The sequence below is a fragment of the Saimiri boliviensis genome, chromosome 18, assembly GCF_048565385.1.
Source record: "Saimiri boliviensis isolate mSaiBol1 chromosome 18, mSaiBol1.pri, whole genome shotgun sequence".
Lineage (NCBI taxonomy): Eukaryota > Metazoa > Chordata > Mammalia > Primates > Cebidae > Saimiri > Saimiri boliviensis.
This window is the reverse complement of record NC_133466.1, coordinates 6,726,319-6,753,352: the sequence shown is the minus strand read 5'-3', so window position 1 is coordinate 6,753,352 and position 27,034 is coordinate 6,726,319. Positions and strand designations below refer to the sequence as shown.

Below are 27,034 nucleotides of genomic sequence, written 5' to 3'. Positions count from 1 at the left end.
CTACAGCCTGCAGTTTCTCTAAACCAAAATGGAATGGAACCAGCACATACACACACATTGCCATCTCCACACCTCTGCAAACAACGTAGAATAAATTCATACCACGGGTGGAGAACAACTTAGCACAACACAAAAATCATGATTTATTTGAAAAGGTCAAGTAAATTTAGTATTCTACATCTATCTTTGTTTTAGTACAATAGTCCCCCTTATACACAGGAGATACATTCCAACCGCCACCCCACTCCATAAACCCCGCAGATGCATGTAATGGTGGATAGCGTCCTAACTCTGTATATACTGTTTTTACCTCTACATGCATACCTATAATAAAGTTTAATTTATAAATCAGACACACCATGAGAACAATGATAGAGCAGAACAAACAATACAATGCAAAAAAAATTATGTGAATGTAGTTGCCCTCTCTCCCTGTCCAAATACCTTATTCTCAAAATATCTTATTTAAAGTACTTACCATTTTTCTTGTGATGTCAATCTGATAACTGATTGACGGGTAGGTTACATATAGATAGATACACTTGACAAAGCAGTAATTCCTGTCCCGGGCGGGCCAGAGCAGGTCAATGCTAGATTTCATCACGCTGCACAAAATGGTGTGTAATGTAAAACTTACAAAATGTTTAATTCTGGAATGCAGCATTTAATACGTTCAGAACACAGCTGAACATAGGTAACTGAAACCTTGGAAAGTGAAACCAGGAATAAGGGTGGACTACTGTATTTTTAAAGGTCTGCATTAATTGAAATTATACCAAATAGATACAAATTGAAAAATCATAATATTACTAATGATCTTAAAAGAAAAAAACCAGGCCAGGCGCGGTGGCTCAAGCCTGTAATCCCAGCACTTTGGGAGGCCGAGGCGGGTGGATCACGAGGTCAAGAGATCGAGACCAATGTGGTCAACATGGTGAAACCCCGTCTCTACTAAAAATACAAAAAATTAGCTGGGCATGGTGGTGTGTGCCTGTAATCCCAGCTACTCAGGAGGCTGAGGCAGGAGAATTGCCTGAACCCAGGGGGCGGAGGTTGCGGTGAGCCGAGATCGCGCCATTGCACTCCAGCCTGGGTAACGAGCGAAACTCTGTCTCAAAAAAAAATAAAAATAAAAATAAAAAAAAAGAAAAAGAAAAAAACCACAGATAATGATTCCTAATTTTTGTTAAAAACAGCACTCAAAATAGGCAATAAAGGGAAAAAACAGAAAACTGAAAGAAAACAGACATTAGTTGAAATTTCCGTATCATAATAATATGATAAAGACCTAAAATGAAGCATCTTACTAATGCTTCAAGAAACATCATCCAACCCAAATGCCCATCAATGATAGACTGGATAGGGAAAATGCGGTACATATACACCATGGAATATTACGCAGCCATCAAAAATGATGAGTTCGTGTCCTTTGTAGGGACATGGATGAACCTGGAAACCATCATTCTCAGCAAACTGACACAAGAGCAGAAAATCAAACACCGCATGTTCTCACTCATAGGCGGGTGTTGAACAATGAGAACACATGGACACAGGGAGGGGATCACTGCACAATGGGGTCTGTTGGGGGGAAACAGGGGAGGGATGGGGGGGTGGGGAGGTGGGAAGAGATAGCATGGGGAGAAATGACAGATACAGGTGAGGGGAAGGAAGGCAGCAAACCACACTGCCATGTGTGTACCTATGCAACAATCTTCCATGTTTTTCACATGTACCCCAAAACCTAAAATGCAATTGAAAAAAAAAAAAAAAAGAAACATCAACAACAACAATATGGTCCACTATATCCACCATTATTCACCATTATACTATAAGTACTAAACAAACAATGGAGTTACACAAGAGAAATCAACGAGAAGTATAAAGATTAGAAGAGTAGTAGAAAAACTATAGATTTTTGTAAATGAGAATATACCTGGAAAACCTCAGAAGTCAATGATTGAATTAACGCAAAACTTCAGTAAGGCAAGATACATAAAAAATTAAACATGGGCCAGGTGCAGTGGCTCACGCCTATAATCCCGGCACTTTGGGAGTCAGAGGCGGGTGGATCACGAGGTCAAGAGATCAAGACCATCCCGGTCAACATGAAACCCCGTCTCTACTAAAAATACAAAAAAATTAGCTGGGCATTGTGGCGTGCACCTGTAGTCCCAGCTACTCAGAAGGCTAAGGCAGTTTAACCCAGGAGTCAGAGGTTGCTGTGAGCCGAGATCATGCCATTGCACTCCAGCCTGGGTAACAAGAGCAAAACTCCGTCTCAAAAAATAAAAACCATATTGAAATCAATAGCTTCCACATATACAAATCATAATTACTCAGAGAATACAATGACAGAGAAAAACCTGACTGACAAGATGGAAGAAAACATCTTTAATATAAATGAAAGAACTAACACATCAAATACAAAGAACTCAAAAACTGAGGGGGAAGGGGACAGACCAAAGGCATAAAAGAAATGACTAAAAGACGAACAGACTATTTATAAAGATTATCTTAAAGACTCTACACATACGAAAAGTTGTTCAACTTCATGCATAACCAGAGAAATGCAAAACTATACTGTGAAATAAGCCAAAGACAAAAGGACAAATATTGTATAATTTCATTGATATGATGAATCTAGAATATATAAATTCATATAGACAGAAGGTAGAAAAGTTAACAATGGCTGGGATGAGAGGTATGGAGTTTGTTTTGAATGATGAAAAAGTTATAACACTGTATAGTGGTGATGACTGCACAATACTGTGAATATAGTTAATGCCAACACTTCTGCACATCTAAAAATGATGAAAGTGGGCCAGGCATGGTAGCTCACGCCCATAATCCCAGCACTTTGGGAGGCCAAGGCGGGTGGATCACCTGAGCTCAGGAGTTTGAGACCAGCCTGGATGGCGAAACTCCTTATCTACTAAAAATACAAAAATTAGCCAGGCCTGGTGGTGGACGCCTGTAATTACAACTACTTAGAAGGCTGAGGCAGGAGAATCGCTTGAACCCAGGAGGCAGAGGTTGTAGGGAGCCAAGATTGCGCCACTGCACTCCAGCTGGGTAACAGAGCAAGACTCTGTCTCAAAAAAACAAAATGCTAAGAGTGGTAAATTTTATGTTACATATTTTTATGACTAAAAAAGATTCTCTCCCTGACCAAACTTGAGCCAGGCACCTTCTCGATTAGGCCTCAACCTTGGTCTATAAAGACCTGAATGACTCTAACATCGCTCCTATCAGCTCAAGACCACATCTCTATGATGACCCTGTCTCCACTTAAGTGCAGGCCTAAGAAACCTCAACGCTGTCTAAAGAATTTACTGTTTCTTCCAGTCAATATCTGGGATAAGGCCTCTGTCTCTCAGTCTCCATGCGCAGATAAAATCCTAACATTAAAAACTGGCAGCTAGCAGGTGATCTAACTGTATTTACACTCTTTTTTCACTTCCCAGACACTACTCGGTCCCTGGCGACTACCCTCATCAACTTCCTCATTCTCTCTTTAAAACATCCTCTGTGTAACTAAAAGTTGAGCTCAGTTCATGCTGGACTCCTTTACCTACTAAAATAGTTATTACTCATTTAAAATGTGTCCTTATATCCTAAATGAGAAGTGAATGAAATTTTTTAAATATCTGTCCAATTTTGTTCACCTTTGACACATTTTTTAAATAGCAAAAAAATTAAAAATAAAGTTACAGTAAGATACTATCTCTCAACATTCAGATTTATAAAAATTAGTAAGTACTCAGAAAGTAAACACAGCCTGTTGGCAAAGGGGTCAGGAAACTCTCACACACCACAGGTAAGAATGCAAGTTAGAATTCTCTTTTAGAAGGAAAACTCATCAGTATCTTATAAAACAATATTTGTCTTTTGACCCAGCAATTCCATTTCAAGAAATGTAGCCCCGACCAGCACAGTGGCTCATGCCTATAACCCCAGTGCTTTGGGAGGCTGGGGCAGGAGGGTCACTTGAGGCCAGGAGTATGAAATCAGCCTAGGCAACATAGCAAGACCTCATCTCTGCAAAAAAATTTTTTTAAATTTTTAATCACTCGAACCCAGAGGGGGAGGATGCAGTAAGCCAAGATCGAACCACTGCACTCTAGCCCAGTTGACAGAGCAAGACTCCATCTCAAAAAAAAAAAAAAAAATTAAACCAGGTATGGTGTCACATGCCTGTAGTCCTAGCTACTCAAGAGTCAGAGGCTGAGAAATCACTTGAGCCTAGGAGTTCTAAGTTGCTGTGAGCTATGATTGCACCACTGCATTCCAGTCTGGGCCACAGGGTAAGACCCTGTCCCTAAAGGAGGCGGTGGGGGCGGGAATACATAAATACATACATACACACACACACACACACACACACACACACTTTACATACATACATACATACACACACACACACACACACACACAAATTACACCTGCAACAGTACAAAAATACACATATAAAATGTTATTTACTGTAGCATTATTTACAATGTAATCATTGGAAACAACCTAACTGCCCATAACCAGGAGAATAACTAAACTGTTTCAATTATGCAACAGGGTTACCACATAACTCATAAAACAAATGAAGATTAGGCCAGGCCCGGTGGCTGATGCCTGTAATCCCAGCACTTTGGGAGGCCGAGGCAGGTGAATCACGAGGTCAACAGATCGAGACCATCCCGGTCAACATGGTGAAACCCCATCTCTACTAAAAATACAAAAAATTAGCTAGGCATGTTGGCACGTGCCTGTAATCCCACCTACTTAGGAGGCTGAGGCAAGAGAATTGTCTGAACCCAGGAGGCGGAGGTTGAGGTGAGCCGAGATCACGTCATTGCACTCCAGCCTGGGTAATGAGCGAAACTCCGTCTCAAAAAAAAAAACAAAAAACAAATGAGGAAAGTAATCAACTCATGTGGAGTGATCTCCAAGATATTTCAAGTGAAAAATGTCAAGTGTGGGACTATCTGTAGTATGCCGTATTTTGTATAAGAAGGATAAATGTCAACTTTTGAACTATTTGTATTAAACACAATTTGGTTAATGACAAAAAAAGAACTGTGAGTAAATAACTAAATACTAGGGTTTTTACCATAGGGTAAGTAAATCGTTTTCTTTTTTTTTCTTTTGACACAGTTTCACTCTGTTACCCAGGCTGGAGGCCAGTGGCACTGTCTCAGCTCACTGTAACCTCCGTCTTACAGGTTCAAGCAATCCTCCTGCCTCAGCCTCCCAAATAGCTAGATTACAGGGACCCACTACCATGCCCAGCTAATTTTTTTTTTTCCCCCAGTAGAGATGGGGTTTCAACACGTTCGTCAGGCTGGTCTCAAATTCCTGACCTCAAATGACCCACCCACCCCAGCCTCCCAAAGTGCTGGGATTACTGGCATGAGACACTGCACCCAGCCTTGAGCCACCCAGCTTAGTAAATCTTAACTTACTTTCTGTATATATAAAATTAAACAAGTTTACCATAAATAACATGGCCAGGCATGGTGGCTCACACCTGTAATACCAGCACTTTGAGAGGCTGAGGTGTGCAGATCACCTGAGGTCAGAAGTTCCAGACCAGCATGGCCAACATGGTGAAACCCCGTCTCTATCAAAAATATAAAAGATTGGTTGGGTGTGGTGACACACACCTGTAATCCCAGCTACTCAGGGGGCTGAGGTAGGAAAATCGCTTGAACCTGGAAGGCGGAGGACACAGTGAGCCAAGACTGCACCACTACTCTCCAGCCTGGGTGACAGGGTGAGATTCCACCTCAAAAGGAAAAAAAAAAAAAAAAAAAAAAAAAAAAAAACAACTAAAAAAAAAAAAACAACAAAACAAAAAAAAACAAAACAAAACAGGAGTCACTTTTCTCTCTACAGAAGGGAAGTACAAAAGGATGCCATTAAAATTGGGATAATATGAAGTAGTGCTTAACAATGACAGATATATAGACAAAAAGAAATACATGTGTCTGTATATAGCAGATATACACAGGTGTACTTTGTTTTATGGTGTTTTACTTTATTGTGCTTCACAGTTACATTTTTTACAAACTGAAGTTTTGTGACAAACCTGAATCCAGCAAGTTTACCAGTGCCATTTTTTAAACAGCATGTGCTCACTCCTGTCTCTATGTCATATTTTAGTCATTATCACATTTCAAACTTTTTCATTATTACTGTATCTATTACTGTGATTTGTGATTAATGACCTTTGATGTTACTATTCCAACTCTTTTGGGGGCACCAGGAACCATATACATATAAGATAGCACACATAATGAATATCATGTGTGTTCTGATTGCTCCAGTCTATTCCCCGAGACACAATAATATTGCAACTAGACCTGTTAATAACCATAAACAGCTTCTAAGTGTTCAAAAATTAAAGATTCACACATCTCTTACTTTAAAGCAAAATGTAGAAATGATTAAGCTTAGTAAGAAAGGCATGGTAAAAGTCAACGCAGGCTAAAAGCTAGGCCTCTTGCACCAAATAGCCAAGTTGTGAATGCAAAGGGAAAGTTCTTCCAAGAAATTTAAAGTGCTATTCCGGTCAACATACAAATTGTAAGAAAGCAAAATAGCCATACGGCTGATATGGAGAAAATTTTGATGGCCTGGATAGAGGGTCAAACCAGCAATAACACTTAAGGCCAAAGCTTAACCTAGAACAAGGCCCTAACTCTCTTTAATTCTATGAAGGCTGAGAGGTGACAAACCTGCAGAAGAAAAGATAGAAACTTGCAGAGGTTGGTTCATGAGGTTTAAGAAAGCATGTCCATAACATAAAAGTATAAGGTGAAGCAGCAAAATAATCAATGAAGGTGACTACAATAACAGATTTTAAATGCAGATGAGGCAGGGCATGGAGGCTCACGCCTATAATCCCAGCCACTGTGGGAGGCCAAAGTGAGCAAATCACGAGGGCAGGAGTTCGAGACCAGCCTAGCCAAGATGGTAAAACCGCATCTCTACTAAAAATACAAAAATTAGCCGGGCACGTTGGCGGCTCACACCTGTAATCCCAGCTACTAGGGAGGCTGAGGTAAAAGAATCGCTCAAACCTGGGAGGCAGATAATTTTAATGAGTAGGGTTATGCAGCTGGTGACTTTCAATTGAAGCCAGTGCTCCTTCTTACCTTTTCAAAAATCACAGGCCCCTTAAGAACTATGTTAAATACGCTGTGCCTATGTGTAAGAAACGGAACAACAAAGCCTAGATGACGGCACATCTATTTACAGCAATATTTACAGCATGGTTTACTGGATATTGTCAGCCCACTGTTGAGAACCACTGAGCAGGAAAAAAACAAAGACTCCTTTCTAAATATTACTGCTCATGGACAATACACCTAGTCACCAAAGAGCTCTGATGGGGATTCAAAGGAGATTAATGTTGTTTTCATGCCTGCTAACGCCACATCCATTCTTCACCCCGTGAATCAAGGAGTAAATCCAACAATCAAGACTGCAATTTTACCATAGAAAAACCTGCAAACACCACCAACCTTAGGAAATGATCAAAGCATATATCACCAGTAGCGGGACAAAACAAATCATCTGCTTTCTGATGTGATGCACTGAGAAGAACAGTGTATATTCTGTAGTATTACTGCCAAAAATGCATTACCCTACTCACCAAAATTACCAGTGACTAATCATCAAAAAAGGTCCACATTAAAACAAAAATTGAGAAACTAGACTAGATTTCAGGTTACTAAACAGACACAACAAAATATAACACATGACCTAAGATTTTCTTTTGCTATAAAAATTATCAGGACCACTCACTGGTAAAATCAGAGTAAGATCTGCAGATCTGATCATAACATTAGGTTGTTGCCTCTTTTTTTTTTTTTTTTTTTTTTTTTTTTTTTTCTTGGAGACAGTGTCTCGCTCTGTCACCCAGGCTAGAGTATAGTGGCGCAACCATGGCTCACTGCAGCCTCACCCTCCCAGGCTCAAGCAATCATCCCACCTCAGCCTCCAGAAAAGCTCGAACTATAGGTGTGTCACCACCCCCAACTAATTTTTTTGTTCTTATTTTTTTGCAGAGGAGGTAGTCCCCTATATTGCCCAGACTGGTCTCGAACTCCTGGGCCCAAGCAATTCCTCCCATGTTCATCTCCCAAAGTGCTGAGAATTACAGGCATGAGCCACTGCACCCAGCCTGATTCTGATAATTTTATCACTTGATATCAAGAGGTATATGCACAACTCACTTGTCAAAAGGATTAAAACATATTCATACATACAGGAGAGTGATAATATTCAGAGTGGTGAACACAAAGGAATTTTTTATTATTAGAACTTTATGTCTGAAATTATATTAAAATAAAAAATTTATGCCTTACAAATAGGAGGCACTCAATAATTTTTTTTTAAGTTTAATTTCCCCAAATCCTCAAATGAATTGATGCTTCCAGAAGGCAGAGTTTCTGCTCTGAGATCACCTGCTAACTTTTTGTATAAACGTGGCAAAGTTACTGAAGCCCCATATCTATACCTCAGTTTCCTCATTTTTAAAAGAGATTATAGGAGTGCCTTAATTCCTACTTGTTGAAATGATGAAATTAGATAACGTGTAAAACATTTAGAACAGTGCCCTCCAGGCATTAAAACGCATTAATGTTTAGCCCTTTTTATGTCATTTCCTACATACTGATTCGATTTTATATATCCTTGATAATAATTCATGTATTTCCATATCATTAATGATCATGCCACTACATACCACCCTAGCCTTTCTAGAATGACCTTATGTGTAACAGTTTTCCCAAAGGAAGCCATCCAATGTCTACTATGTTAGGCAAATTCAAGGTACTTGAAGGGGAGAGATTGGAAAAGAGCTGCACAGTAAAATAGTTATTTCCAGACTAGGGTACTAAACCTTCCTCCCAAAGGCAAAGTCTATAACCCTTTATTCAAAACCTTGATATAACCTGACTATCCAATTGCTTAAGTCATTCAATGTAAGCTACACACAGAACCTTTGGAATAAATACATATGCAGAAAAAGAAAAATGAAAAAGGTCAGCCAGCATAAAAATGACAGATAATAAAAGAACTACTTCCTATTTATATTTATATCCTGGACAACAGAGCCAGAACCCCACCTCAAAAAAACCAAATGTTAAAACATTTTGATTATGTAATAGTTTAGCCAGGCAGGCTGGCTTCTTCCTGTTAATTCCAGCTACTTGGGAGGCTGAAGCAGGTGAACAGCAGGAGCCCAGGACTTTGAGGCTACAGTGAGCACTGAATGCACCATGCACTACAGCAAGATCCCATCTCAAAAAAATAAAAATAGTTTACACTGATGGTTTTAATCATAATTGTAGCTAACATTATTATTAGACACTATTTTAAACACTTAATATTAATTCTCACACCTCTGAGGTACATATTACATAGGCAGAGGTGCAGAAAAGCTAAGCAACATGCCAAAGTAAAAGATTTTGGATTTAAAGTCAAACCCCACGCTTGACTATTAACCTACTGCATCATAAGGCAATTAAATGAACTTTTCAGTCATACATAACACCTCCTTCCTCAAAACATTACTAAATCAGGAAATATTAATGCCATAATATTAAATACTCCCTTTTTTTTTTTGAAACACAGTCTTGCTCTGTTGCCCAAGCAGGAGTGCAGTGGCACAATCTTGGCTCATTGCAACCTCCGCCTTCCAGGTTCAAGTGATTCTCCTGCCTTAGCCTCCCGAATAGCTGGGATCACTGGCACTCACTACTATGCCTGGCTAATTTTTTATTTTAGTAGAGATGGGGTTTCACCATGTTGGCCAGGCTAGTCTCAAACTCCTGACCTCAGGCGATCTGTCCATCTCGGCCTCAATGAAGTGCTAGAATTACAGGCATGAGCCACTGCACCTGGCCTATTAAATACTCCTTATGAAAAAAATTGGTTTCTCCCTCAAATCAAAATGAAGACCAACAGCTTACATATAATTCTTAAAAATCAATCAAAGGTATTAAACATAGACTTAGGCACAACAGCAAAAGAGCAAGCTACTAAGGAAAAAATAAAATAAACTTCATCAATATTTAAAACTTTTTCCTTCAAAAGACATCACCAAAGAAAAGACAACCCACAGAATGAGAGAAAATTTCTACAAGTCATATATCTAATAAAGAACTGTATCCAGAATAAACAATTCTTACAGCAATAAAAAGATCAAAAAAAAAAAAAGTGAAAAATAAGCAAAGACCTGAATAAGCATTTCTCCAAAGATATATACAAATGTTAAATAAACACATGAAAACATGTTCAACATTACTGGTCATTAGGGAAATGCAAACTGAAACCAAGAGATACTACTTCACACCCATTAAGATAGCTTAAATAAAATGGAAAGATAGTAATAATCATTGGTGAGGATGTAGAGAAACTGGAGATCTCATATTGCTGGTGGGAATATAAAATGGTAGAGCCAGTCTAAAGAAGTCTGGTGGGTCCTCATAAAGTTAAACATACAAGTTGCCATATGACCCGGCATATCATCTCCTAGCATGACCCAAAAGAAATTAAAACATATATCTAAACAAAAACCTGTGATCAATGTTGATAAGCAGCACTATTCATGACAGCCAAAAAGTAGAAACAATACAAATGTTCATCAACTGATAAATGGATAAACAAAATATAGTACATTCCATGAAGTATTACCAGGCAATAAAAAATAAAGAATTAACTATTGATATATGCTACACACCATCAGCCTTGAAAACATTATGCAATGTCAAACAAGCCAGTCACAAAATCGTATTTTAAGAGCCCATCCGGCCAGGCGCAGTGACTCACATCTGTAATCCCAGCACTTTGGGAGGCCGGATCACAAGACCATCATAAGGTCAAGAGATCAAGACCATCCTGGCCAACATGGTGAAACCCCATCTCTACAAAAATACAAAAATTAGCTGGGCATGGTGGCACATGCCCATAGTCCCAGCTACTCAGGAGGCTGAGGCAGGAGAATCGCTTGAACACTTGAAGTGGAGGTTACAGTGAGCCGAGATCTCGCCACTGCACTCCAGCCTGGCAACAGAGGGAGACTCCACATCAAAAAAAAAAAAAAAAAAAAAGACCCCATTCATATAAAATGTCCAGAACAGGTGAATGCAGAAAAAGAAAGTATATTAGTGATAGTGAGAGGCTGGAGGAGAGGGAAGGAATGGCAAGTGACTGCAAATGGGAATAGCATTTCTTTTAGGGATGATGAAATGTTTTAAACTTTAATAGGGGTGAAGATGGCCCAATCCTGTCAATATACTACAGGTTATATGCCCTTACCCAAAACACTTGGGATTAGAATTCAGATTTCATATTTTTTCATATTTGGGGGAAATTTGCATTTGTACTTACAGGTTGAGCATACCAAATCCAAAAATCCAAAATCTGAAATCTGATGCACACTAGAGCATCATGTTTGTACTCAGAAAGTTGCAGATTTTGGTGCATTTCAAATTTCTAAGTTGGGATGCTCAACATGTAAAACCACTAGATTGCACAAGTGTACACTGTATGACTAAATTAGCCAATAAACGTTTTTGTTAACATTTGAAATATGAAATTTCATATTAATCTCCCCAGAATGCTGTATTTTCATATAAAGTTGGGGTATATTCATTCAAAGTAAAGAATTAAGACAAATTCATATAAGATTATCTTATAACATTTTAAAGTTTTACTACTCACATGTCTTACGGAGCTTGAAGACTCATTTCCAGAAGATAACTGGTGCCAGCTAAGATTTCTTCTACCATAATTTGGATTTTTTCGCCTACATGTCCTTTGTCTAGACTGTGATGCCAAAATCACTGTATCTGACTGAAACACAGAGAAACATGCAAATGAAAATCAACACCTAAATAAGGACAGTATCAACAAAATGGGCATTCTGTAAAGTTTTCAAAAGGATTTAAGGCAAAAAGAAAAAATAGGTCGGGCGCAGTGGCTCAAGCCTGTAATCCCAGCACTTTGGGAGGCCGAGACGGGTGGATCACGAGGTCAGGAGATCGAGACCATCCTGGTCAACATGGTGAAACCCCGTCTCTACTAAAAATACAAAAAATCAGCTGGGCATGGTGGCACGTGCCTGTAATCCCAGCGACTCGGGAGGCTGAGGCAGGAGAATTGCCTGAACCCAGGAGGCGGAGGTTGCGGTGAGCCGAGATCGCGCCATTGCACTCCAGCCTGGGTAACAAGAGCGAAACTCCGTCTTAAAAAAAAAAAAAAAAAAAAAAAGAAAAAAAGAAAAAAGAAAGGCTTAAAAAGAAGGTAATACTTTTGCCATACAGTTTTAACTCAAGCTTAGTAATTTTACTTTTAAGGTCCTTAGAAAACATGAGAAAATGCACAATAGATGGGCATTTTTCAAACTATGTTGTAAGTCAACTGGTTTACCACAAATGAGGGAAAATAACAATAACCTGAAAAGGATGTCGCCTTAAAGGTATAAATCTCAAATAAAAAATATATATTCATTTATTGTGATGTAGTAAACAACCTCTCAAGGAATGTCTGAATATCTATACACATAGGTACAGAGAAAAAAATGCTAAACATATTACTCATCAGAGAAATGCAAATCAAAACCACAATGAGATACCATCTCACTCTAGTCAGAATGGCTATTATTAAAAAGCCAAGGCCAGGTGTCGTGGCTCACACCTGTAATCCTAGCACTTTGGGAGGACAAGGCAGGCAGACTGCTTGAGCCCAGGAGTTTGGGACCAATGCAGGCAACATGGCGCAACCCTGCCTCTACAAAAACAACAAAAATAAAAATAAGATCAAACAAAAAACAAAAACCTAGCTGGGCATGATGTTACAAACCTGTAGTTCCAGCTACTAGGGAGGATCACTCGAGCCCAGGAGGTGGATGCTGCAGTGAGTGAGCCATGACTGCACCACTGCACACTAGCCTGGGCAAGAGTGAGGCCCTATCTCCAAAAAAAAATGGTGAGGGGAGGCATCCAAAAACAGCAGATGCTAGCAAAGTTGCAGAGAAAAGAGAATGGTTATACACTGCTAGTAGGACTGTAAATTAATTCAACCACTTCGGAAAGCAGTTTGACAATCTCTCAAATAATTTAAACAATCCCATTACTGGGTATATAGCCAAAAGAATATAACTCATTCTACCATAACAACATATACACACCTATGGTCACTGCAGCACTATTCACAATAGCATACGACATGGAATCAGCCTAAATGCCCATCAATGGTAGACTGGATAAAGAAAATGTGGTACATATAAATCACAGAATACTACCCAGCCAAAAAGAGAATGAGATAATGTCCTTTGCAGCAACATGGGTAGAGCTGGAGACATTATCTCAAGCGAACTAACACCAGAATAGAAAACCAAATACCACATATTCTCACTTACAAGTGAGACTCAAGCATTGAGTACACATGGACAAAAAGAAGGGAACAGCAGACATCAGAACTTACTTGAGGGTAGAGGGCAGGAAAAGGGTTAAGGACTGGGAAACTACGTATCAAATACTATGCTTATTATCTGGGTAACAAAATAATCTGCACACTAAACCCGTGACTCACAATTTACCTATGTAACAAACTTGCACATATACCCCTGAAGCTAAAAGTGTTTTTTTAATGTTCAAATACTAACCATAAGTATTTTCAGGTTTTAAATTTTTAGATAATTTGTCTGTACTTTTCAGTTCTGTCTGAATTTTTTAAACATATTCTCATTAAAGCAGAATAATCTTTCAAAAGTAGCCAAATAATTATATGGGTGTTTTTTTTTTTTAAGGCATGCAATTCCCCAACCACCAAAGACAGATGAGATTACCCAATAAGCGCATGTTCCTTAAATTGATGGACAAACCAATTTTCACATGAGCATTGGTCAGTTTTAGAATTTCAACATTATCACTGGCTGATCTCTTTTTTTTTTCTTTTTTTTTTTTTGAGACGGAGTTTCGCTCTTGTTACCCAGGCTGGAGTGCAATGGCGCGATCTTGGCTCACCACAACCTCCGCCTCCTGGGTTCAGGCAATTCTCCTGCCTCAGCCTCCTGAGTAGCTGGGATTACAGGCACGCGCCACCATGCCCAGCTAATTTTTTGTATTTTTAGTAGAGACGGGGTTTCACCATGTTGACCAGGATGGTCTCGATCTCTCGACCTTGTGATCCACCCGCCTCGGCCTCCCAAAGTACTGGGATTACAGGCTTGAGCCACCGCACCCGGCCTATCACTGGCTGATCTCAAAATGAACTGAATTTTCCTTGTCAGTACTGATTTCGACAAAAACTCATATTAATGAGTTTCATGAGTGATAATAGGTTACCACAGAAATGGACCAAACTTTCACTAAGAAAAGCTAGAAAATCTGGCCAGGCGCGGTGGCTCACACCTGTAATCCCAGCACTTTGGCAGGCCGAGGCAGGCGGATCACCTGAGGTCAGGAGTTAGAGACCAATCTGGCCAACATGGAGAAACTCCTTCTCTACTGAAAATACAAAAATTAGCCAAGCATAATGGCACACGCCTATAATCCCAGCTACCCAGGAGGTTGAGGCAGGAGAACTGCTGAAATTCAGAGGCAGAGGCTGTAGTGAGCTGAGATCACGCCACTGCACTCCAGCCTGGGCAACAAATCAAGACTCCATCTCAAAAAGAAAAAAGAAAAACTAGAAAATCTGGTAAAACGTATTTTTTAACAAGTCTGTTTAAAGGTACTATATGCATACAAAGGTTATGACAAACTAAAGAACCAAGATGAAAAAGAGAAGATATATGTGTATATATATATTTTTTTTTATTATTTTTGCCCACAATGAATATCATAATGTATATATACTTTTTTAATCCTAGAATTTCATTCTGGAAGAGGAAGCTGAAAGGTTTAGCAAGTAAGCAAAAAACACAAACTAAATTATGAGTTAGATTAATAAAAATTGCAATTCATAGCCTAAATGTAGGGGAATCCCCCAGGCTTTGGCTGCTAGCCCAAAGGGCTACAGCCTAGACTTGTAAGTAAAATATAGATAGAACAGTAATCCCACAGAACTAACGCCCATTCTTGTTTGGATAAGGCAATATAGGCTTGAAAGTGGTCCTAGCAGGCTGCCAGAAGCAATGTAAATCTTCTCTGCGGACATAGCCATCTGTGCTTCAAATCTTTTCTAACAACTATTTAACAATCAAAAAAGAAACAAAAATATTATAAAAAAGGACAAAAACCAACAGGCAATAGAAAATGGTACACAGGAAACATAACATTGAAGAAATGAAATTATCCGACCTCAGTTTTTAAAATAGCTATGGTTCATTTCCAAGTAATTAAAACAATGAGAACTTTAGTAGAGAACTGAAAACGCTTAAAAAGAAAAAAAAAAAGAACCAAATGAAAATTCAGAATCAAATAATGTGGTAACTAAAATTAAGAACTCAATATCATTGTTAGGCACTAGACAATTTTTCAAAAGTTTTCAAACTACTCCTTTCTAACAGCTATATAAGCTTAAGTCTACTATTTTAAATCCCAAACAGAAAACCTTAAGTAGTAAGTACTCCACTTCAGATGAAAGTTACTGATAGTTTTATAAATCAAAAAGAAAACTCAAAATTTCAGTTTGATTTCCTTTTTTTTAAATTTCCATCTCGAGTTATCAGTTTGATTTCTAATTTGCTAAGAAAACAAAATTTAGCTTACCTTATGTGAGAGCTGGAGAGTCTTTCTTTTTCTTCCTATTATATAAAGATTTCTTTCCTCTTCACCTTTCTCTAATCGGAAGTCTTCCAGCTTCCTACAAATGTAAATACCCAGTTATATTAACTACTAAACTGTTGGATAACTAAAGGATATAAAGAATAAAAACTGGTTTGATTCTATGAATAAGTTTGTATACTTTTAAAATTAATACACAAAATGTATTTAATGTAAATACCCAGTTATATTAACTACTAAACTGTTGGATAACTAAAGGATATAAAGAATAAAAACTGGTTTGATTCTATGAATAAGTTTGTATACTTTTAAAATTAATACACAAAATCTCTAAGGCAAAGCTTGTTAAAAAATTATATGAATATAAATAAAATCTCAGAGGCAGAAGAACCAATTTTTCATATGTGACGCAAAAATATTCATTCATTTGTTTTCTGATTGGTCCTATTAGAACCAATTCAAACAGAATATCCCATAATAGCTTTTTAAAATGTCCTCTTGATTTTCTAGTTTGCAATTCCTTTCTCTAAAGAAAAAGTAAGCAAAGAGTTTGCCTTCTCCACTTTTATTTTACTACATTTGATAATTTATATAAACAAGAATAGCAATGTTACTGGGTTTTTTTTTTACCACTTATATGTCACTCATGTGATACAACAAAAAGATTGTTATTGTGACCAATTTCAAAGCAAAGGACCTGCCACCATGAAGGTACTAAAAATCATTCTGTTTCTCTGGAAAAGACATCCTTTATTCCAACAGGAACATTATTAAAAACATATGGCTTTTATGTTTTTGTTTACTTTAATATCTCAATGGAAAAAGTTTTAATACTGACATCTTGACCAGGCTCCAAGGTATAACTGGACACTCGACTGAGTGTAAATATTGTAAGGACAAAAACTGATTTTTAAGAAAATTGCATTTTTCTCTAAGTATGCCTGACAGCCTGCACTCAAGATTATAGTGACACATTATTTTATCCAATGGGGATTTCTAAAGTAGACTCAAACTTTCACAAGTTGTCAGCTTCACCACTTTATATGTTTAGGGAACTACGTAACACGATTTTCAACTTGTAGCCCAATGAAAGTCCCAACTAATATCTGTATGTTTCCCTTTGTTTTGACAACGAACCACTACATACAACTGGTTCTCAATCAACAAAACAAAGGAGCATTTGACATAACTATCATTTTCAGCTGTGTGTGCAATTTCACTCCAAATGAGATAATCAGCTAAGAAAAGTGGTATTATCAAAGATCACAGAGTGTATATAAAATAACTTTTATATAGCCAGGCACGGTGGCTCACGCTTGTAATCCCAGTACTTTGGGAGGACAAGGTGGATGGATCACCTTAGGTCAGGAGTTCGCGACCAGCCTGGAGAACATAGTGAAACCTCATCTCTACTGAAAATACAAAAAATTAGCCGGGCATGATGACGGGCGCCTGTAGTCCCAGCTACTTGGGAGGCTGAAGCAGGAGAATCACTTGAACAGGAGGCGGAGGTTGCAGTAAGCTGAGATTGCGCCATTGCACTCCAGCCTGGGCAACAAGAGGGAAAATTCCATCTTGAAAAAAAAAATTTATAATGAATCCAGTTTCTACCATTACTGCATCAAGGCAAACCATGTGCCTGAATCCTAGGTACAAAAAGAATTACTTCTACTGGTAAGCAACATTATATGCTTATAGCTCTGCACAGCCATCATCTACCTTTATGTTTTTATCTATTACCTAAATTTTTCACAATGGACACAAACTTTTATAGTCAGAAAACAAATTTTTAAATACTATTCTTGATCCTTATCAAATGATATCCTAGCACAGTTATGCAAAATTCACCCTTGCTTCCACTACTGCAATTGTTTCCATGGGCACTGATCGCCACATCTCAATCAAGTATCACCTTTATAAAATCTCACATGAGCTTTATTCTAGAATACAATGCTAGAAAGGGCTACGTTTCTTTTTGTGAAAATCATGGCAGATAGCTAGCTGGCTCACAAAACCCATTCCTCCTTTTCTTCCTTAGAAACACAACCACAACTTTTATCCAGGCTCTTTGCTGCTCTAAAAAGACACTGTGTTAACCTATTCTCCTCCTCAGCTTAGTATGGTCAAATGACAACATTCTGGTCAGTGAGTTATAAGCAGAAATGCTACATGGCTACTTAAACAAAGTTCTCTTGACTAGAAATGCTCTTTTTAACATCTCAACATCTTTCTTCTTCTGTTATAATCTCAACCTAAGTCACAGATACAGGTACGTGACAGCTACAGCTTCAGCAGCAATCTTGGACTATGCAGTGGCTTTAAGACTAGAAGCCGGAAGAAGAAGAGGAGAGAGCGACCCCTGGACTGACCAAAGCCCACGCGCCGCTGCATCCCGCGCTCAGCGCCTACGTCCCGCCGCCGTCGTCACCATGCCCAAGAGAAAGGCTGAAGGAGATGCTAAAGGAGATAAAGCCAAGGTGAAGGACGAACCACAGAGAAGATCCGTGAGGTTGTCTGCTAAACCTGCTCCTCCAAAGCTAGAGCCCAAGCCTAAGAAGGCCCCTGCAAAGAAGGGAGAGAAGGTACCCAAAGGGAAAAAGGGAAAAGCTGATGCTGGCAAAGAAGGGAATAACCCTGCAGAAAATGGAGATGCCAAAACAGACCAGGCACAGAAAGCCGAAGGTGCTGGAGATGCCAAATGAAGTGTGTGCATTTTGGTAACTGTGTACTTCTGGTGACTGTACAGTTTGAAATACTATTTTTTATCAAGTTTTATAAAAATGCAGAATTTTGTTTTACTTTTTTTTTTTAAAGCTATGTTGTTAGCACACAGAACACTTCATTGTTGTTTTGGGGGAAGGGGCACATGTCACTAATAGAATGTCTCCAAAGCTGGACTGATGTGGGGAAACGCCTTTCCCTTCTAGTTTTGAGAGACTTCCTCTTGGCTCCCAGGAGGAGGGAGTCCCTGACTGTGACACACATGGCCACCTTGGCACACAAAAGCCTTGCGTTATGGAAACACAAATTCGCTTTCATGTCCTCTTCTCCCTTTCCGTCTTTCAGCATAGACTTAACTCCCTTAAGCCCAGGCACCTGTTGGGACCTGACCCCCAGTCATTGGTTACCAGTGTCAGGCAATCTGGACTTGCCAGTGATGCCACTGAGATGGCACCTGTCAAAAGAGCAGTGATTCCATTTCTAGATTGTGGATCTTCAGATGAATTCTATCATTTTCATTTCACTTCCTGAAGGTCAGGGTTGGCTCGCGAAAAGTTGTTACACAACATGCTAAATGTGAAAGGTCAACCCTCACTCTAAACTTTCCCTGTTCAGAGCATCAGCTGAAGACTTCATTGGGTTTTATAGACGCTTTCTGATTTTTGGTAGTCCATCAAAGAAGGCAGTTTGAAAGTTGTTGTATACTGTTAATGATTGTCTGCCCATGTCCTGCCTGAAATTCCATGATTGTTTATGGAAAGTATCTTTAATAAAGCTGGATACAGTTCGGCTTGGGGGGGAAAAAAAGACTAGAAGCCAAGACTGGACGCAGTGGTTCAAATCTATAATCCCAGCACTTTGGAAGGCCGAGGCAGGTAGATCACCTGAGGTCAGGAGTTTGATACCAGCCTGGCCAACAGGGTGAAACCCCATCTCTACCAAAAATATAAAATTAGCTGGGTGTGACACACATGCCTGTAATCGCAGCTACTCAGGAGGCTGAGGCAGGAGAATCTCTTGAGCCCGGGAGGCAGAGGTTGCAGTGAGCTGAGAATGCACCATTGCACTCTAGCCTGGGTGACAAGAGCGAAACACTGGTTCCCCCCCCAACCCCCAAAAGAAACAAAAGACTAGAACCTAAGCTCCACAATGGAGATGAGAAACACAGGAGCCTACGTTCCGGAATAACTGTGGGACCACTATTCGAGCCTTAGATTATTTCTAGTCTTCCTTTAGATAAGAAAATAAATGCCTGTGTGTTTAAGAAACTAATTTTTGAGGTCTTTCTCTCCTGATACCTGTTTACTTCCCTTGGTTTTGATGATGAAAAGTATCCCAGCCAGGCGCGGTGGCTCAAGCCTGTAATCCCAGCACTTTGTGAGGCCGAGGCGGGTGGATCACGAGGTCAAGAGATCAGGACCATCCTGGTCAGCATGGTGAAACCCCGTCTCTACTAAAAATACAAAAAATTAGCTGGGCATGGTGGCGCGTGCCTGTAATCCCAGCTACTCAGGAGGCTGAGGCAGGAGAATTGCCTGAACCCAGGAGGTGGAGGTTGCGGTGAGCCAAGATCGCGCCATTGCACTCCAGCCTGGGTAACAAGAGCGAAACTCCGTCTCAAAAAAAAAAAGAAAAGTATCCCAAAATGACACTTTGGGGTCTGATGACCATAAGACTTAGACACCAATTTAAAACTTAATTATAGCATACTATATGCAGAATGATTTTCTGTATTTCTCATCCCAATTCCAGATTTGGCTTTTCACAATTTTCTAGTGTATGTAGAAAACCTTCCCAAATTCACAGAACAATACGTAAGTACTATCTAATACCACTCCAGCATTCATTGAAACTCTTCTGGTTAAACATAAAAAAAACACGAAGATAAATTCACAAAATTATCTTCAAGATATTATGAGACATAAACATGAGAAAATACTGAAACATTTTAGATATCACTGAAAAAAGTATTTGCTGCTTCCAGTAACTCAAATCAATACATTACAACTCAGCACCAAAGACCCTACTGCCCATATTATAATGAAATATCATTTCTTCATTATCTTCATCAATAAAGAATATCAGAAAGAAGTTAAACCCTAGCTATGTGATTTATACATTAAAAACACACACACAAATTGGTCACTGTTGAATACTGAAAAGGAATAAATCTTTATTTTGAGGGGAAATAAAGCCAAATAAGCATCTACTCTGCCTTTCCTATACAAACTTTGCTACTTGATAATTAAATACAGTTGGGCAGATTTCTTTTTTAGAAATGTCCAAGATAATAAATGAAGGAGCTTTCATAGAGTTAAAAATCACAATTTTGTAACAGTTAATAAATTAATGAATCTAGACATTAAGCATTGACAGCTACTAACACCACAAAAAGCGAGACTACTTATGTGTGCCTTCTGACAGAATTACACCACTTATGAAGCAGTATTCCAAAAAACTGAAAACATTTATGACATCTGAAACAACTGAAAATTTAAACACAGCCTGAATATTTGGTTATACTGAGAAATTATTTTCTTTCTTTTTTTTTATTTTTTGAGACGGAGTTTTGCTCTTGCTGCCCAGGCTGGAGTGCAATGGCGCGATCTCGGCTCACCGCAACCTCCGCCTCCTAGGTTCAGGCAATTCTCCTGCCTCAGCCTCCTGAGTAGCTGGGATTACAGGCACGCGCCACCATGCCCAGCTAATTTTTTGTATTTTTAGTAGAGACGGGGTTTCACCATGTTGACCAGGATGGTCTCGATCTCTTGACCTCGTGATCCACCCGCCTCGGCCTCCCAAAGTGCTGGGATTACAGGCTTGAGCCACCGCGCCCGGCTGAAATTATTTTCTTAAGGTATGGTAATGGCATCATGGTTATATTTTAATTTATCTTTTAGAAATACACACTAATACGCATATGGACAGAAACAATACATTTAGAATTTCTTTCAAAATATTACTGATAGGACAAAAGTGGGTGTGTGTGTATGGATGAAACAAGACTGGGTCTGAAAACCTTTACTATAGTAAAAAAAACTTAAGAGAATAATTTTGCCATTTTACTAAGACAATTAAAATAGTAAGATTCCCACTCATTACTAATATATTTATACAATTATTTACACAATTAATGGAATGTAGAATGTGTAAATAACCATATGAATATATTTTCATAGTTAGAAACATTATAAATAGATATCCTAAAACAAACCTAAATATGCCTAGTGGTACCTCTGGTACAACCACTCTTCGTTTCCATGCCTGCAGGTCACGTTCTGTAGCAATCTGACTGCGCGGGGCATTTTGATGCATCTGACGAACACCTTCAACTTGTCCACTACGACGCAGACCAATATTTGGAGGAGACTGAATGTCTAAGCTCAGTCTTCTAAAACCTAGGAAAAAATGATCAGGAGGTCATTCCAATACACGCTTAAACTAAAATACATTTAGCATGTAACAAGCATATGTTTGGGTAAGACACACACCAAAAATAAAGAAATAAGATAGTATCTTCTGAAAGAACTTTGAGAAAAACCTTCTTTTAATTTTTTATTATTTTATTTTTTGTACAGCCAAGGTCTCACTATGTTGACCGGGCTAGTCTCAAACTTCTGGCCTCAAGCAATCCTCCCACCAAGGCTTCCCAAAATGCTAGGATTACAGGCAAGAGCCACTGCACCCAGCCAGACAGAATCTTAACATGCCTAAGATCAAAATGTAGAATAAACATTAACTATTAAACCTCAATTTCAATTTTTACTAGACTTTCTGAAATTATAAAATGTACATTTTACATTACATTATATATGCATTCCTAAAAACTGCCTTCTTCAAAACTGCACACTTAAAAAAGTCTTTTGAAAAAATTTGCACTGAAAACAGATACTTGAAATCAAGGTGGTTTTACAACAAGAGCTCTTACAATAGTAATCATGATTCTCAAAAGATAATCTGAGCCACCAAGGCAAGTAGCTGTCAAGGTGGTTATTAAAAAGTCGAACAAGTAAAATGTTGTGGGTAAATATCAGCGGTGCTAAAAACAGAGCTGGGTAAGTGGGTGATGAGGCAATGAAGACAACAGTGAAGCTCTGAGCCTGAGGGGCTGCTGTGAAGATGGGTAGAAGAGACTGAGCAATCGCCCATGACCTAGAAGCCAGACACCAACCTCTGAGGAGGAAGTCCTAGGCAAAGTGCTCATTTTCTTACAATACAGGGTGAAAGGGCTCCTGCTACTAACGCAACAGAAAAACTGAGGGTTAAATCGATTCTTGTGGGAGGCTATCAAGCACTACTCCAGCTATGACAGCTATTCTTGTCTAGAGAAAAATCCACGAGTGAACACAACTTCTGCACTCTTCTATGTACCACACTCTATTTACCAATCATATGTGTACAAATGTGCATTAGAGAATACACTATGCTTCACCAACTTCAAATGACATTAAATGCCCCGCTAGTAAACCAAACATCTATATTAAAATACCATATATTGAAGAAACATTTTTGCATTGGGAAATAAATATAAATTCTAAATTTAACTGCCCAAGTCATAGCATTATTCTCCAACAATTTGAAAAAATATGCATAAAGTTATTTATCATATCACTTATAACAGCAAAGTATAAGAAACAACCTAAATTCCCACAAACAGATTATGAAGGTTAGTTAGTTATTCCACACAGAGGAGGAGTATGAAACTATAAAAAAAGGATGAAAAATTCTGTGAACTGATAGATTCCTAGAATATACTGTTAAGGCAATACAGCAGGTGCGGAAGAATGTATTTACATATCTTGTGCCTCTTGCCATGACAGACTGAGGACATAGCATCAACTATTCAGCATTCCTGTCTAAATGTTTAACCAGAGTCCGGGAGGAAATAATCATACAAATCCAAATTAAGGGAAATCTTGTGAAAATAACAGGCCTGAACCTTTCCAAAGTACCATTGCTCTGAGGAAACTTTCCTGGATTAAAAGAAATAATCATTAAATGCAATGAGTAAGGCTTGATTAAATCTTAAAAAAAAAAAGTCATGAAGAAGGACAATGATTGGGACAACTGAGGAAGTGTAAGTAAGGACTCGAAACTAAGTAACAGTGCTATATATCAACATTATCACATTCAGCTTGTTGAATGTGATAACTGTATTATGGTTATGTAAGAGAATATCTCTAGTTCTTGGATGATACAGGATGAAGCATTAAGGTATAAAGTGTCACAAGTCTTGCTCTCAAATGCTTCAGAAAAAAACATACGGGAATGTGTGTGCACACTTACACAAAAAAAAAGCTAAAGCAAGTATAGTAATATAAGGAATCTATAAAGAATATATGGGTGTTCACTGTATCCTCCTTCCAACCTTTCTTTCCTAAATAAAAAAATAAAGTCTTATGCTGTAAGTTTGAAGAAAAAAAAAAACCAAAAAAACACTATTTTAAATGAATAATGAAACTTGTAAATCACATTGGACTAGAAACAAAGAGGAAACTGAATTAGAAATCATAATCTGAACTTGTGGCAGTCTGACAAACTTGCCCAAACAAGTTAACACAAAGGCTTGAGGGATTTTTGTTGTTTGTTTTTCTTTTTTTTTTTTTCTTTTTAGACAGTCTCATTCTGTCACCCAGGCTGCAGTGGCATACTCTCAGCTCACTGCAACCTCCGCCTCCTGGGTTCAAGTGATTCTCTGCCTAAGCCTCCCGAGTAGCTGGGATTACAAGCACCTGCCACCACGCCTGGCTAATTTTTGTATTTTTAGTAGAGATGCGGTTTCACCATCTTAACCAGGCTGGTCTTGAACTCCTGACCTTGTGATCCAACCCGCCTCAGCCTCCCAAAGTGCTGGGATTACAGACATGAGCCACCACACTCCGCCAAGCCTTGAGTTTTAAAGTCCACACTGAAATACCTTGGGTTTGTCAATTGTAAATAAGAAACAGTGCCCAGTCCCTATCCTAAAAACAAACCCAAATCCTTGCAAGTATTATACCCTAAATGAAATTCTAATCCACTTACTGGGAAAAAAGGACGGCTAGACAACTTTTCTATCTCAGCCTGAATTCAGATAAGAGGATGTGAAAAATGTTGCCTAGGAATTGATAGGCCTACACCGCTCATCTAGATTGTGGGGTTTTAATTTATATTACCCATGTAATTCAAAAAATACGAAGATGGTAAGTTAAAGAAAGAACTGGATCTTGAAGGGCCTGCATATTATAATGCTGTCTTTCACCAAGGGTAACCTGTGTATAGTGACCACGTCTTTGGAGTGGCCTGATCATTATGCCATTATGTTATTTTCAAGAAAGGCAATCTGTCAGATATTTAATTCACTGTTTTATAAAACTTCTTAATAAATAAGATCAAATTTAATGAAATATTTTACTATAAAAAGGACTCAGCTTGGTAATATCCTACCAGCCATTCTAGAAAGATAAGCCCTGAACTTTGGCTGCAGATCATTCCCACTAATTTCCTCCTAAAGATGAGCTCATAATTGAAAATACCACAGTAATAAGTAACAATATAGCCACATAACCACATTAAGAGAAGCATTCCCAAAGAATCTCAAAATGTGGTAATACTGTAAAATAAATAACTGAGAAGAAAAAAAAAAGTATAACCAAAACTACAGATATTCAACCTCATTAGTGATAAAGAAAAATTCCAAGTCCAAATTGCATTACCATTTGACAATCATTTAAATGGCAAAAATCTAAAAACCTAAAACTGCTAATTATTTGAGAAGTAAATCAACAGCATCTTTTATACATTGCTGATGGGAATATAAAATGTATAACCGCTGTGGACAAGTTTGGTAAAATCTTATAAAACTGAAAACTCATATAGCTATACCTAGCATTTCCACACCTAGATTAACATTCTAGAGAAATTCTTCCAAATATATGTGAGACACACAAGACTATTACAGAACACTCTCTGTTCATGATTAACAAAACCTCAAAATTACCCAAATGCCCCCTCAAAAAAAATGAATAAAAGTGGGTATATTCATGTAACTGAATAATACATACAAATTAAAATGAATCTGATACAACTGTGGAACAATCTTAGACGTATAACAGTATGTGGTGGGGCATGGTGGCTCATGCCTGTAATCCCAGCACTTTGAGAGGTCGAGGCGGGTGATCACAAAGTCAGGAGTTAGAGACCAGCCTGATCAATGTGGAGAAGTCCTGTCTCTACTAAAAATACAAAAAGTTAGCCAGGCGTCGTAGCACACATCTGTAATCCCAGCTACTCAGGAGGCTGAGGCAGGAGAATCACTTGTACCTAGGAGGCAGAGGTTGTGGTGAGCTGAGATCACACCACTAAACTCCAGCTGGGTGACAAAGCAAGACTCCGTCCCCCACCCAAAAAAAAGAAAAACAAATATAATAATACGTGAAAAAAGTCCCTAATGAATACTTACAACCCAATAACCTTTTAATAAGTTAAAAAACAAATGCCTTTTAGCAACGCATATAGGAAAGTTGAAATTATATTTTTAGGCCGGGCATGATGGCTCATGCCTATAATCCCAGCACTTTGGGAGGCCAAGGCAGGTGGATCACAAGGTCAGGAGTTCGAGACCAGCCTGGCCAAGATGTTGAAACCCCATCTCTACTAAAAATACAAAAATTAGCTGGGCGCGGTGGCACACGCCTATAATCCCAGCCACTCAGGAGGCTGAGGCAAGAGAATCGCTTGAACCGGGGAGGCAGAGGTTGCAGTGAGCCAAGATCATGCCTTTGCACTCCAGCCTGGGTGACAGAGTAAGACTCTGTCTCAAAAAAAAAAAAAAAAAAAAAAAATTTAAAAAGCCAAAGAAAGGATCTACATAAGATTCAGAATAACTGTTATCTTGGGAGAGACAAATCAGAGAAGACCACTAAATACAAATGTAGGTTACTATCATGATTTGAAACAAATAAAAGAGGACCATATGTAAACCAATGATGAATATGTCCTAAATAAAGGGCTGCCTGACTTAATTCTGTGCATCTGTCTAAAATAATTCAATATATAAAAGAAGTAAAACAAAGCATTACGTACTAATTTTAAAGTGAGATTTAGAAAACAACCTATATAATTTCCAGACATAATAGTTACTGCAAATAAAAATACAAAGACCAGTGAAGTGGGTAACTGGGTGAAAGAGATATGAAGAGTGGTAGGGCAGACCAGGCGTGGTGGCTTGCACCTATTAATCCCAGCACTGTGGGAGGCTGAAGCAGGTGGATCACTTGAGGTGAGGAGTTAGAGACCAGACAGGCCAATGTGGTGAAACCCCACCATCTCTACTAAAAAATACAATAATTAGCCAGGCATAGTGGCACACACTTGTAATCCCAGTTACTTTGGAGGCAGAGGCAGGAGAATCACTTGAACCCAGGAGGCAGAGGTTGCAGTGAGCCAATATCGCACTGCACTCCAGCCTGGGTGACAAGAGTCGGACTGTCTCAAAACGAGGAGTAAAAAAAACAGTGACAGGGTAAACAGGGATCAGAACAAACCATCTAGAGGACAGCACTGAGTGACAGAGAGCTAAGAAATAAATTTGAGCC

The 27,034-nt window shown here is 38.7% G+C and overlaps 1 protein-coding gene and 1 pseudogene across 3 annotated transcripts in view; one reads left to right on the top strand and one right to left on the bottom strand.

Moving 5' to 3' along the window:
* Positions 1-27,034, bottom strand: part of BRWD1 (bromodomain and WD repeat domain containing 1) — a 147,810-nt gene that overhangs the window by 62,292 nt on the left and 58,484 nt on the right. For all 3 annotated transcript variants that reach the window (XM_039480426.2, XM_039480425.2, XM_074389271.1), the window contains 3 exons: positions 21,673-21,856; positions 15,723-15,816; positions 11,728-11,859 (listed from right to left, as the gene is read on the bottom strand). In XM_039480426.2, coding sequence (XP_039336360.1) covers positions 11,728-11,859; positions 15,723-15,816; positions 21,673-21,856 — 410 coding nt within the window. The remainder of the gene's footprint in view (positions 1-11,727; positions 11,860-15,722; positions 15,817-21,672; positions 21,857-27,034) is intronic.
* On the top strand, positions 18,084-18,535 carry LOC104651324 (non-histone chromosomal protein HMG-17 pseudogene; annotated as a pseudogene).